This window comes from Cyprinus carpio, chromosome B6 (genome assembly GCF_018340385.1).
Source record: "Cyprinus carpio isolate SPL01 chromosome B6, ASM1834038v1, whole genome shotgun sequence".
Lineage (NCBI taxonomy): Eukaryota > Metazoa > Chordata > Actinopteri > Cypriniformes > Cyprinidae > Cyprinus > Cyprinus carpio.
Genome location: NC_056602.1, coordinates 6,924,272 through 6,938,483, shown reverse-complemented (window position 1 = coordinate 6,938,483; position 14,212 = coordinate 6,924,272). Strand labels below are relative to the sequence as shown.

General features: G+C 36.0%; 1 protein-coding gene across 1 annotated transcript; it reads right to left on the bottom strand.

Annotated features, from left to right (window-relative positions):
• Positions 1-220: 220 nt before the first annotated feature.
• Positions 221-13,931, bottom strand: LOC109052875 (thrombospondin-type laminin G domain and EAR repeat-containing protein-like). The gene is made up of 12 exons (XM_042725487.1): positions 13,108-13,931; positions 10,653-10,873; positions 9,340-9,566; positions 8,953-9,043; positions 8,688-8,844; positions 6,723-6,854; positions 5,874-6,106; positions 4,710-4,899; positions 3,504-3,736; positions 1,826-2,004; positions 1,651-1,752; positions 221-885 (listed from the first exon to the last, which is right to left on the bottom strand). The coding sequence occupies exons 1-12, from the start codon at positions 13,220-13,222 to the stop codon at positions 732-734; spliced, it is 2,034 nt and encodes a 677-aa protein (XP_042581421.1). The 5' UTR covers positions 13,223-13,931; the 3' UTR covers positions 221-731.
• Between the last annotated feature and the right edge of the window lie 281 nt (positions 13,932-14,212).

Here is a 14,212-nt window from a genome sequence, read left to right as displayed (position 1 = left end):
CTTGTTTAGCTTAGAAGAACTACATATTTCCTTCAACTGGCTGTACCTTGGCTTTATGGTTTCTGTAGTTTAAAGATTACATATTTATATAATAAAGCTGTTGTTATACACAAGCGGCCTATAGGCCTACAAAATTAACATATCACACATAAATGTTAAATCTTGAAACGTGAACACTGATGAAACAGCTATAACGTAAGATCAGTTTATTGTAGTGCAAAGAACAAAAGGGTAAAATACATATAAATAATATTATTTAGAACATTATTTTGCATTATTGATATAATATTAATTAGCTAAACATTGTATGCAAGTTCCACAAATGATTGTACCCTATTTATGGAAAGTATGTGTTGTAAATAAAAGTTACACAGAGCCTAAATGTTCTGTGCCCTCATTTTACTTTCTGTGTTCACAGGATGTCCAATGTGCAGATGTTGACTTCTTGAAACAGAATAGTCTTTCCCACAATGCCATATTAACAGTGATTTAAGGTCACATTTGTGAGGTTCACCACTGAAAGTTTATCTTGCGTCTTGACAGTCCTTTTTACACAGATGAGGTAGTTTTCAGGAAGTATCAAACTCCATAATCCACCACTTTCAGCTTGATTGACTTCTCTGACATTAAAGGGTTTCTCATCAAAGTGTTAGCGGTTCGTAAGTCAAGAGAAGAAGAGAACGATTCAACTTCTGTGGCATATGATAAAAATAAGCTAATTGTTTGTGCCCTCAGTGGATCCTCAGCTTGAAGACTTTGGAGAGAGGTGCTTTGGCACTGGAGTACATCAGGTATGAACCCTCAGCTGAGGTAAAGAACTCCCAGTCACTGCATCCAATAGTGGGTAACCGATGGACAGGAACAAAGCCCTCATATCCCTGCCATCTGTGAGAGACAAAAACAATGATACTGAAAGGAAATCTATCTTCATTTGCTTCAATATCCATTTATAGTTTATAGCACTGATGTACTGTAATCATATCCTATAGAAGCCCATTTCCTTCACACAATAAAAAAAGAAATAAAAAGGTCACTTTTTTTATCTTCCAATCCTTTTTTTTCTCTTTCTTTTTTTGTTGCAGTTCTGGCTGTATATTTCTTTTTGGACATTTTTTTTTCTCAGAATTATCAGGGGAAAAGCCAGAATTGTGAGATATTTATTTATTTTTATTTGTATTTATTATGCATTTATTTATTTGAGAACTGTTATTTCTAAATTGTGAGATGTATACTGTGAGAAAAAAAAAAGTTTTTTTTTTTTTTTTTTTATTCCAATGTGGAAATGGGTTTCCATATTATGATAATATTTGAGAAAATAACTATTAAAAATCATTTACAGATCCTAGTCTTATCCTGGCTATAGGCCTAGTTGTTGTATATCAGAAAACTGTTGTTTTATAAAGCAACACCATGAACAATTACGTGAAATTTATAGGTTAACTTATCTCTTAAGTCATGAGTTATGATCTGTGTATAATGTTTGAGCTTTCATTTACGCATTTAGCAGACGCTTTTATCCAAAGCGACTTACAGTGCATTCAGGCTAACATTTTTTACCTAACATGTGTACCCTGGGAAACAAAACCAAAAACAATAGCTCTCCAAAACCAATAAACTACCACCTCACACCCAACACCTTTCAATCATTACCTGTATATAACGCTGTTCAAAGAGTAAGACGATCCATCATAAGAGTTGGCTACGACTAAGAAATGCTCATCTCCAACCGAAAAGAATTCCCAGTCCACCGCACTGTCATTCAAGAGGAAACCAAGTCAAAAGATGTGGAGAATTGATTTTCAGATCTTTATTGTTCAGGCTTTACCTGTATGTTACAATGTCTTGGAACTTGAGGAACATCTTGGTTGTCATATCAAGTTCATATATAGTTGAGTTGATGGTATAGAGGCTTGGTCCTCTCTCACACAGCATGTGTCCATTAGCAAGAGCTAGGAAGACTCTGTTTCCAATCTGAAACATCTCCCAGTCTGTAGCTCCAAATGTCTAGAGACATGAGCAAATATAGTTTGAGAAAAAAAAAATAGATTTGGTTTGGTAATAACAATACATCTTCAAAAGCATTCCTGCTGCCATGGCTTTTATCATTGCCTTTAAATTGTATAAAAGGTCGAGGTAAAAGCCTGCTTACACTATTTCTGATAAGTAGAAGTTAAACCTCAGAGGTATTTCTATACCAGGTTAAGACACATTTATGGGAAACGCAGTCCTGCCGAATTAACACTGACTGCATCCACAACTTCACGAGATCCATATCACATCACTGTGATGTATGACTTTGATTTTGTTAGATGGTAAGATCTCAAGAATTTAATTATAGTGTAACATCATCTAAACACTTGATATTAACAAAAAACTCTTCTTGTTCTGTTTCTTTCCCCCTGTAAAACACATCTGCACACAGGGAAATTCCCTTCTGAAACGGCTGACAACATCACAAGCGGTGAGTCTGCCTTGTTAAGTCTGTTGACATGTACTTGTGATTTAGAGAAAATTCAACAAAGACAAAAAAAAATATTGTAACATTTTTATAGACTTGAATGAAAGGAGCCATTACTTTTTCATCTGACTTCCGATTGCTGGTTTTAGTCATTTTTTTATATTCAGTAAAATAAATTCTGCCCTTATTACTCCAAATTTATTTTCTCTGTGAAACAAAAAAGATTTTTCCAAGCTGCAATTTTCCATACAAAGAAAATGGATTGTGACTTATATTATCAATTTGAACATCAAATCGTTAATACTACTTTTATTAATTTTAAGGCTTGGAATTTTTTTGATTTTGGAGTTTTACCATCTAATTCAGTTGTATTCAAAAAAAAAAAAAAAAGCAGTTGGTGCGGCTCCAACAATATGTGCCTAAGCTTTCTTTGATTTAATAGAAAAAAGAATTGTTCCTTTACTATAAGTGTTATTGATCAGAAATCACCTTTCTAAGCCCAGTAAACACGAACAGACATTTTCTATATCTTATTTTTCCTTTTGATTAAGTAAAAATATATTATATATCTAGTAAAATCATTTGCAGTGAAGAATAAAAAGTTTTTGACAACAGGATTTCAAGCAATAAATCTCTTCAGCAGCAGTTCAGGGTCTTTTACGACGGTTAAAGCTTCTGTTCACCCTATACTTAAACAACCCCAGCTATACTACAGATGCCCCAAGGTGATTCTGGGAGAACAGGTGTCAGGTAAATAAAAAAAAAAAAAAAACATGTTGCAATGGGAAACACCTACATAAGTCCATCATTCATCTTTTTTCATGCACGTGTCATGATTCTCCACTTTATTTACCTGTAATATATTTCTTAATGTGCAACTCAGGAGAGAAATGTACCTCATGTACACCAGTGTTTCCACTCAAAGCAACAAGTTCTAAATGATCATCAAGTTTCAGAATGATCCATTTGATTTTAAGCTATCAGAAAGTTCCAGAATGTTGCATCAGTCACAGGCATTTTGAAATGAAATGCTTTCTAAACTCACCCTTATGGTCTGAAAAAGCTGAAAGGCTCCATTAAGCCATATGTAGATAGATGAATCTGTTTGGGTGGAGGTACCGTCAAATGCATTGGCCACTGCTAGGAAGTGGTAGGGCCCTACAGTGAAAAACTCCCAGTCATAAGCTCCTGATGTCGAGATGGTTTGGTTTACCTCAAATGTCTTAGTGCCAGGGTTCCACTTATAAACAACGCTGTCAATGTTGTGATTGCCAGTCTCTGAAAGGGATGACAGGAACATAAGGTAAGGGTTTGAAATGATAATAAATGTAACAAATGGCACCTATTTTTAGGGCAGTGACAAAATGAAAAGCTGATACCGTCAACTGAACTGCTTCAGTGGCTCCAAACTCGCAATTTTTTTATATATCAATTTTTTCAAATCTTGACTTTCTTCCCTCAGAAATCTGAGTTTGCATCTCGCAATTATGTTTTTTATTCCACCATAAAAATAAAGAAAGGTAATTGTGACTTCTTAAACTCAAAATTCAGACTTTTCTTCTCAGAATTGCGTTACAATATCTCACAATTCTATAAAAAATGAAATTGTTTATAGTTTATAGTTTATATCTTGCAATTCAGAATTGTGGGAAAAAAAAATCAGAGTAATAAAATATATAATCTGAATTGAGAAAATAGTCATAATTGTGAGACTAAAAGTTGCAGTTACTTTTATTATTTAATTTATTTGTTTTTTCCATGGCAGAAATGGGCTTCCAAAGAATTGTGAGATGTAAACTTAGAATTCAGAAAAGATGTGATATATAAATGCAGAATTGCGAGATTTAAATGTGGAATTGCGAGATAGTAAGCCAGTATTCAGAGGTCAGAGTTTGTATCTCACACTTATGACTCAAAATTGTGAGAAAAAAATCAGAATTGTGAGATTAAAATGTGCAGTTAAATTTTTTTTTAATTCTGTGATGGAACAGGCTTCCATACTGTACAATATTCTTTCATTGTATAGCAAAAATATCTTCAAATATAATGATGATGCGTCATTTTTTGATACACAGATAAAAGGGAGTCATATGGGCTAGGAAAGACATGACAGTGAGAATGAACCTTAATTTTGAAGCAAATGTTTATGATGTGGGGTGAACTGAGAAGCATTTAGCAGTATTTCAGGGCAGTTATGTATAAGCCTAGTAGGCACCAGGGAATCACTTGGTTCAGCCATTGTTGAACAAACCTGTTCGGTGATTAGCCACAGCTAAAAAAGCTTCATTATTAATATGAAAGGCCTCCCAGTCACGAGCGCTGTGCGTCTCCAGGGTCTGATAACGCACAAACTTCAGCCTCTTATTACTCCACCGATAGATCACAGACAGCTCTCGCTCTCCGTCCACTGGGCCCACGGAGTTCGACACCGCCAAGAACATCTGGCACACATACAACACACACAGTGATAAATGAGCCTGATACAGACAAACAGAGATAGAGTTACACTTATCAGTCAGCCCGTCATTTGGCTATCATGAATCCAGCTCGCTAAATTTAGAACCGTGTGAAGATCAGGTGGAAGATATACTGGCTAGTATGAGTCATAATTTCAATCAGGCGAAGAGTTTAGTGATGTTTTAACTGATACAAATACAAACTCTGTGATATAATGATGATGATAATAGTCGTAAAGGGCTGCAGGTTTCAACAAAGAACTTTTATTACTTCCTATTCTTTATAATTCAAGATCTGTGTGATATAATTAAGACTAAACCATTCCACTGCAGACAGACAGATGTGTATAAATGATTCATTCGGGGAAGGGAAAGCATCAGACTTTAAATTAATTTCTGTGATTGACTCCACTAGTGATTTAAAGTTATTGCATACGTTTGTACTGAGTGTAAGAAATACCACATCAAAACACACCTGTCTCCTGCAGTGTAGTGTAAAGTCTGTTCTCTGTGGCTCTGTGCATGACTGAGTGGAAAACATGCAGATCACACTTATGGTACTGAACCACGAGTGTATCTCTAAACCCAGTCTCAGTTCTTACCTGCCCCTTACCTCATTCCTGACTGTAAGTCTCCCTTAACATTTCACCTCAGGCCTAATTCTTTCCTAATGAAGTGCCAATCACTGCTGTCTGTACAACCTTTGCCTGTTTGCAATTATTTTAGTTTTTAAAAAAGTAAAAAATAATGAAGAATGAGAGTGAAAAATGTGACTTGAATACACATCTTTTACAGTTTCAATCTCTTAGTTAAAATTGATGTTGATATTTTTGTACTTGTTTGTCTTAATTAATGTATTATATGTCTTACATGTATTATATGTGTCTAAACTCTATATTCGCTGCCAGCTGTACCACTTGAAAATTTTAGACTTTGAAAACATTATTGTCTTTTCTCACCTTCCTCCCTATAGTAAACTGCTTCCATGCCTGGGCCTTAAAGGTGCTGATGTTCTGGTAGAGCTGGAATTGGCCATGGTTCCAGAGGTAGATGGCAGAACCTGGTTTGTTGGCCCGATGAGCCATAGCTGCAAACAGCCCAACAGAGGGAATCTGGAAGAGCTCAATGTCCAGCGTCTCTGAGGTGGTGTAGAGGTCCTGGTAATCATCTACATAGTCTAGTCTGTCTTTCTCTGTAGATTGAATAGCATTAATTAGAGCTGCTGAGACTTCAGCTGACATAACACAAACAAAAAGGTGTCAAAAAAGCATCCCCAGGGTTTTTTCTGGTAATCATAAAATACCATTGTATTACTCTCTGATATCTTTAGCACTTTCACAGCACATCTTGGTAAAGGAACTGATCCATTATGCTTATGGTAGTGAATAATTATAACATATGGGATTTAAATATGGCATGTTAAATGTAAATGGAACATGATTTTCTAAAATAAAATGCCGGACACAAATCTCTGTTGCATGATTGTTTAGACTTTGGAAAAACTCTATCATAGACCTCTATGTATTGATATAGTATGTATATATAAAAAAAAATCTAACTTTATTTGGATACATACAGTACACTCATGTAAAGCCAAATATACTATATAGCATTGGGAAAAAAATATATATACGTGTGTGTGTGTGTGTGTGTGTGTGTGTGTGTGTGTGTGTGTGTGTGTGTGTGTGTGTGTGTGTATCAAACTATAATCATGAAATTGACTTGACAGGTCATAATTATAAAGTAAAAATGAAACGGTTTGTTTTAAACCTAAAATAATAATCAAAAAGTCATCTTTAGTTTCCTACCTTGCAGCATAGAGTGCCAGTATGCACCATCACATAAGAAAAGGCCTCTTTTAAGAGTGTCAAACCAGAGTTGTCCCTGCTCTGCCGAAGTGCATGCTGGTTTAGACCCTAGAGTCACACGGACTTCCGTCTCTAAAATAAAAATGCAAACATACAGAGCAAATATGTTTACATTAAAGTAATATTTCTTTTTGAATGACATTCAAATATATTGCATTTGATGAAATCTGTGATTAATGGATTATTCAAATACATTTTTTGATATGTTAATGAAATCGGATGACTATTTGTAATGGATATACCTCATCAAAAGAATATGGATATGAAACGAGTGTTTCAGCATTTCATCACAAGTGAAACAATCTGTCTAGTCAGCTCCGACTGTGAGGGTGTTAAAGTATTAACCAAGGTATGTAATCTAGATCAAAGCTGCCATTAGCTAATTTAAATTGTCAATACAAGTGATATAAACACAGCATTGTTTGCCATGCCCAAGATGTGTGCCAGCGTAAACCCACACCCACTCAGTCACTGACAGCTCTCACTGCAAGCGGCAGAACCTCTGTTTTCCTTTTCAGAGCGAAACAAGTATCAGATGTTTAGTTTGGGACCATAACTCAATCCGACCATGGGCGATGTGTCATCAGTGTGGTCTTTCACACCACAGATCTGTTCTTTTCTTCAAAATGTTGTCCATGGCTCCAGTCATGACACAATCATTTTTTTTTAATGGTTCAGTGTAACTGAGTGTTAGCATTGGCTAGGCTGATACAGTGCATCCAGAAAGTAAAGAAGGGCCTTAGTCAGGGAGGTGACCAAGAACTCTGTGTAGAGAGGAGAACCTTCCAGAAGAACAACCATCTCTGCAGCACTCCACCAATCAAAACTCAAATGAATACCTGGGGTTTGCTAAAAACCACACAGTAAAAGACACATGACAGGCCACCTGGAGCTTGCCTAAAGGCACCTGAAGGACTCTCAGACTTGATGAAACAAAGACTGAGCTTTTTGGCCTGAATGGCAAGCGTCAGGTCTGGGGGAAACCAGGCACTGCTCATCACCTGGCTAATACCATCCCTAGTGAAGCATAGTGGTGGCAGCATCATGCTCTGGGGATGTTTTTCAGCAGGAGGAACTGGGAGACTAGTCAGGATCGAGGGAAAGATGAATACAGCAATGTACAGAGACATCCTTGAAGAAAACCTGGACCTCAGACTGGGGCGACAGTTCATCAGGACAAGGAGCCTAAGCACACAGCCAAGATAAAAAAAAAAGGAATGGCTACAGACCACTCAGTGAATGTCCTTGAGTGGCCCAGCCAAAGCCCAGACTTAAACCCTCTTGAACATCTCTGGAGAGATCTGAAAATGGCTGTGCACCTACAATCCCCATCCAAGCTGATATAGCTTGAGAGGTCCTGCAATGAAGAATGAGAGAAACTGCCCAAAAATAGGTTTGCCAAGTTTGTAGTTTCATACTCAAAAAGACTTGAGGATCTAATTAGTGCCAAAGGTGCTTCAACAAAGTATTGAGCAAAGGCTGTGAATACTTATGTACATGTGATTTTGAACACTTCTTTCATGTTGTCATTATGGGATATTGTTTGATTTAGAGGAAAATAATGAATTTAATCCATTTTGGAATAAGGCTTTAACATAAAAAATGGAACAAGTGAAGTGCTGTGAATATTTTCTGGATGCACTGTATGTTTAAATAGCTTTTTTTTCTTTTAAGTATCTCGGTTTTAATTTTTATTATGCCCCTGTATGTGTATATATTATCATAGAACACAGGCTTTTTAAATGATATCAGTTATTCTTTTAATAATATAATATAATTTTATATCAAATAATTTTATAATGTCTTTGTGTGCCAAACAGACCAAAATTAAGACGCTATTCATTGATGGCAACCTTAATAATTGTTGAAAATTTAATTGTGTTCTAGTCAATTTTTTAGTTTTACCGTATGGTGGAAGCAGGACGTCATTCAGTTGGGATTTCACTGGCATGTTTGACAGGATTGTAGGGATAGAAAGCTCAACCAATGATGGTTCGAAAGAGGGACAAACACGTGGCGTCGCATCTGATCCAGGCAAAAGGACGAGCTGCCGCAGTAAACCCTTAAGAAAGAAGACAGTTCATCATCTTACCAACAGGTATGTTTGTGTGTATGCTAATATATTTTAAATAATGCAAATTAAATAGCAATATCAGAATCCAACGCTTACAGAGAACAGGCCTTTCCACTTCCTTCGACTTCCAATGTGGAATCTAGAGCCATCAGTGCTGAGATCAGAGGGAAATGGCTGTTTATGGACCCTGAAACCCATCAGGGAAAGTACATTACTCACAGATCTCAACTTTGAGATCCAACATTATATTTTGTTTCTGAATGTATTTTTGTGGTTTGGAAAGATCCTGCTTCACTGTTTAATACGACTATGTAATAAAATGAAATTTGCATTTAATTTGTATCTGATTGTTCAAAAATTCGAGAGTGCAAGAGTATGTGCATGTTTTGGCCAAGAAATTGTAAGCAAAAAACAAAATTTAGCTCTGAGGTCATCTTTATGCCTATATCTTGTGGGGTCTTTCTACTACCGTCACAGACTCACAGTTCCAGTGGGATGCCGCAGTCCAGGGTGAGGGTGGCATGGTGACCGCTGACGGCTAACACCAAGCTGTGCCAGTGGTTGTCCGCCAGGCGGATTCTTTTAAAGCTGAGACGCTCCCTCCCCATTGAGCCCTGATAGATGAGATGCACTTTCTCTTTAGAGAAACGCATGCCAAGCAGGAGTTGATCGACATCCTCCTTCACCACAGCGAACAAGTACTCATTCTTCTGAAAAACAGCAAGCACAGATTGAGTTCATACAGACAGGAAATATTTGAGTTTAGGTTTTGGTTGTCTTTTATTTGGCTTATTCAAAATATCATTGATGTGATATTTTTAAATAAATAAAATGAAGTATTTGAAGAAATAGTCCTCCCAAAAATGAAAATTCTGTCATCATTTACTCCCCCTCATGCCGTTTTAAACTTGCATGACTTTCTTTCTTCTGATTCACATAAAAGAATATATTCTGAAGATTGTTGATAACCAAAACATTTCGCTTCCCATTGACTTTCATTATGAAATATAAAAGAATATATTTTGAAGACCCATACGTCAAAAAAATATATTTTTATTATAATATTATTATATTATATTATAACTATATTTCGTAAACAGTGAAGCTCAATGAAATATACTTTTGAAACTGAAAATATATTAAGTTTAAATCATCATTTACCAAAATATCTTTCATGTAACAAAAAATCAAACAAAATTGAAATATATATATATTAGTGCTGTCAAACAATTAATAGCGATTCATCACATCCAAAATAAAACTTATTGTTAACATAATATATGTGTGTGTGTATATATATTTATTATCCATATATAAATACACACATGCTGCATGTACATATTAAAGAAAATTTTTATATTTCTATATTAAATATATTTATATATAATATAAATTATATAAATATAAATATATACATGTAAATACACTGTATGTGTGTGTATTTATGTATACATAATAAATATACACAGTACACACACATATATTATATAATCAAAAACTTTTATTTTGGATATGATTAATCATGATTAATTGTTTGACAGCACTAATGTATAAACTTTTTTTTCTTTTTTGCTGCATGTCTTATCTCAAAAGATAACGGAAGATTTGAGTCCTAGTGAAATGATCACATGACTACAATGCACCAGAGTGCAACCCTGCTTCAGTTTGGAGTAAAATATCTTTTCTAAAATAACAAATTTACAGTTTACAAATTTTGAGATTTATTTAAAAGTTGACCTGGACACGAGCATCTGACCCTTTGCCGATCTGTGCATTAGAAGTCATTATTAGCATACCTTCATTCTGGTGTGAGACACTTTTACAGTGGCCACTATGGAGAATTCTGCAGGGAAGAGAGGGCAGTTAATGAAAAGCTGAGAGGATGGAAAGGTGAGTGCCTGCGTAGGACTGAAGAACTGGACACCACGAGCGCCTCCCTCCTGCACTATACGGACCCCAGACAGAGCCTCTCCGTTATGGGGCAGCACCCGAGACAACAGGTCCACTGGACGGAGATCTGGAGAGGGAGAGGAGAAGATTAAAGAGAGGAGTTGAGGAAACATGAAACTGAGGACCCCATGCCAGAAACAAGGTTTAGCATTAGCACATGGTCCAGTTAGCCCCTCCAAACAATCAGCATTGTCAGGACATTATTTTCCTTGTGGTTGTAATTATGACTTTATTTCTCAGGTGATTGACTCTAAAACTTCTGTGCCTAGAATTGAGTGGCCATCAGCGATGATGGGAGCAAGAAGTTTGCATATTTCTGATATTTCTGAGTTTGTCTGCCATTCAAAATGGGAACACTAATGGATGGATTTCTCCAGGTATTGCAGACTACCTTAATTCCATCAAGTTTGACAACCAGTAAGTGTCCAAAATTATTTTGCATTCATTTTGACCATAGTTGTATGTTTTAATACAATGTGCCATCATTCTTTAAAATAAATAGCATTAGATTTTATACATTATGTAATGCTATTTACATTTATGTGTTTGGCAGGCGTTTTTTTTTTTTTACATTTATTTAGTGACTTACATTGCATTTAAGGTACACATTTTATCACTTCTTGCTTTCCCATGACTTTGGCATTGCTATCAGTTTAAGCTACAGGAAGGCTATGGAATCCATTCATGTGGCTTATGAATCAGAATACCTTTGGTGGCCAATTTATTTTTGCATCTGCAGATGGGAATAGCTCTTGATATAGTTTATCTCACAAAGTATGCAAATTGCCTTCAATGCAAAATATACAGAGGAAAGAGGGGGAGACAGAATATTTATCAGCTCTCCCAGGTTCACGGAATTTACAAATCCCTTAAATTTGATTTAATGTCATTATACAATGGCATGGTTTCAAAACGTGTAATTGTCGGCACCGATAGCCTTGAGGGCATTGCACGGACCTACAGCGCCATTGTGCTACGGGCGTCCCGAGTTCGAATCCCAACTCCTTTCCCATCAACTGATGTTCTCATATATATTTTACTTTCTTGAATACTTTCCAAACTAGATATAAATGTTTAGAATGCTTCAAAAGAGGACACACACACTGATGACAAAGAGATGTCATCTATAGATGTTCAGTGACAGGACTGCAATTCTCTAAACATTCTCAACATTCTTTGGTTCATCCACATTATTGTGGTATTTACAGCTTCTATTGTAATAACAGTCCTTCAGCTGCGCTCATTGCCCTAATTATGGACCATTTAGATGGTTTGCTCTTGACATACAAAAGCAATATTTTAAAATACCACTTAAGGAATTTACTTTGGTAATCTTCTGGTAAACTCTTTTTCATATTAGCATTTTTCATTTTCTCATTTCTTTTGCATCAATATCTAATGTAATTGCCTTCGTGGTATGAAAACGAAAGAATTTAAGCCCCAGGGATGTCACCGGGTTTGGGAAGAGTTTTACATTTTTCCATTGTAGAGACCAAGCCGTGAATCAGCATGACAACATGGATTCACCACCAGTCTTTTGAAGCTGCCCATCTTTCATAGTGAAAACATTTGTGTGGCACAGATTTCACAAATTAGAAAGCATTCATTTCTTCTATTAAAGGGATAGTTCACCCGAAAAATGAATTTCTGTCATCATTTAGTTACCATCAAGTTGTTCCAAACACAAAAGATATTTTGAAGAATGTTGGTAAGTCAACAGTTTCTGTCAGTGAAATAAATTCACAAACATGTCAGTGAAAAAAATCCTCGAGAGAAAAGAGAGACACAAACAATCTGACCCATAATTTAATAATTATGTGAAGAGTGTAAAGATATCATCTAATTAGGTGTGATTAGTATAAATAAAATTCTAGCTATTAAAGTTTCTCATCATTTTCAAACAAAAGAGTTTGACATTTTAATTTACAAATATTTCAAATACAACTACCATAATAATTTTCACCACCGTTGTGAATGACATGAAGGTAATTAGTATCCATAGCTGAAGAACTGCCTTTCTATACATACAATACACACTCAGATTGAGGATTTACAGTTTCATTCAAGATCTTTACAATCTGGACTTTATCTAATCTGAAGGATTTTATTACTTAGGAAACCACTTTTTCTTAGTGTCTGCTGATAGAGAGATAAACAGATTGTAGTAGGCTACCAGTGCTTTAAAGATTAACAGTTTGTTGTCATACATCGAACAGAAGGCAAATCAATATTATTCAGCTACTCCACTGAAAATACTGGTGATTAGAGAGCAAATAAGCAGGGTTATGTGTGGTATCTCACCTGTACAGGGTTTCCATGGTACTACGGTCACACTCTCTGTCAGTGGCAGAAGCAGCAGTAACAGCTGCAGTGCAAGTAGCCAAGATGATGGCACAAAGTTATGCTGTCCTTCCATTAGTTGTTGATTTGCTTATAAAAAATGTCCTTACAAACTCTTGATTGGCCACAAAAATGTCCAAAACATGAAATTCATAAAGCTGACTGCTGGTCAAGATGCCTTTATGTTCTGTTTTCTTTGCTCCTTTGACTGTCCAGAATAGGTTCTGTCCACCATTGTTTAATTTTAATTTCAACACCAATGAGCAATTAGCTACTTAAAGTGATTTCTTTAAAAAAAAAAATCACAAACACATGCAAATAGCAGCCACTTGTTTCAATACACAATACAAACTAAATGAAAATTCATGTTCTTCTGTATTTCTTCTCAGGAAAGTCCTTCCTCATCCACTTAAATGTTAATCATTAACAAGCAGGTCAAACGAGTCTGGAAGCTGTAATCAAAGTCCTGAACATCCACAAGCCTGTGCTTTTCCTCTCTTCTTCCCGTTGGCTCAGGTGCACAGAGGCGTCCACAAAGCAGCAGTTACTTCACCTGTCACCTGCAGGGTCAGCATGTTAACAGATCACAACTACAACTGAGAGCTCAAGGGGCAAAAGCGCTGTATTTAGAGAGACATTCAAATGAAACCATGTCAACATGAGAGGAGGGGCTCAGAAGGAGGTACAGAGGCTGAGAGAAAGGCAGACAGAGAGAGAGAGAGATTTCCTGCGGTCCTAATCTCAGTATTTCATTGCTTCATAAACCTCCTCCCTCTCTCTCTCTCTCTCTCTCTCTCTCTCTCTCTCTGTTTTATTTTCTGCCTCTGGGTGGAGTCCCTCTCTATGCCCTGATCTGGTTCTCAGTCTCACTTTAATTTTTTTTTTCTTGTTGACCTTTGCTGATCTGCACTCAAAACTCTCCTTACCAACATGTAAGTGAAAAAAAAAAAAACGTTGTTACACAGCAAACAACTACTTTCTTAATTATTCCTTTTTTATGCAAGATAAATTATTTGCGATGTATCATTGTATTTTTACATATTTATAACACATTTTGAAGTGCAAA

Excerpts from the sequence above, each read along its gene's own strand:
- LOC109052875 (XM_042725487.1), bottom strand. The coding sequence starts at position 13,222 with ATGGAAGGACAGCATAACTTTGTGCCATCATCTTGGCTACTTGCACTG. Across the intron at positions 10,874-13,107 it reads ACCATGGAAACCCTGTACAG|ATCTCCGTCCAGTGGACCTG; the intron begins GTGAGATACCAC and ends CTCCCTCTCCAG. Across the intron at positions 9,044-9,339 it reads TGCGGCATCCCACTGGAACT|GGTCCATAAACAGCCATTTC; the intron begins GTGAGTCTGTGA and ends GATGGGTTTCAG.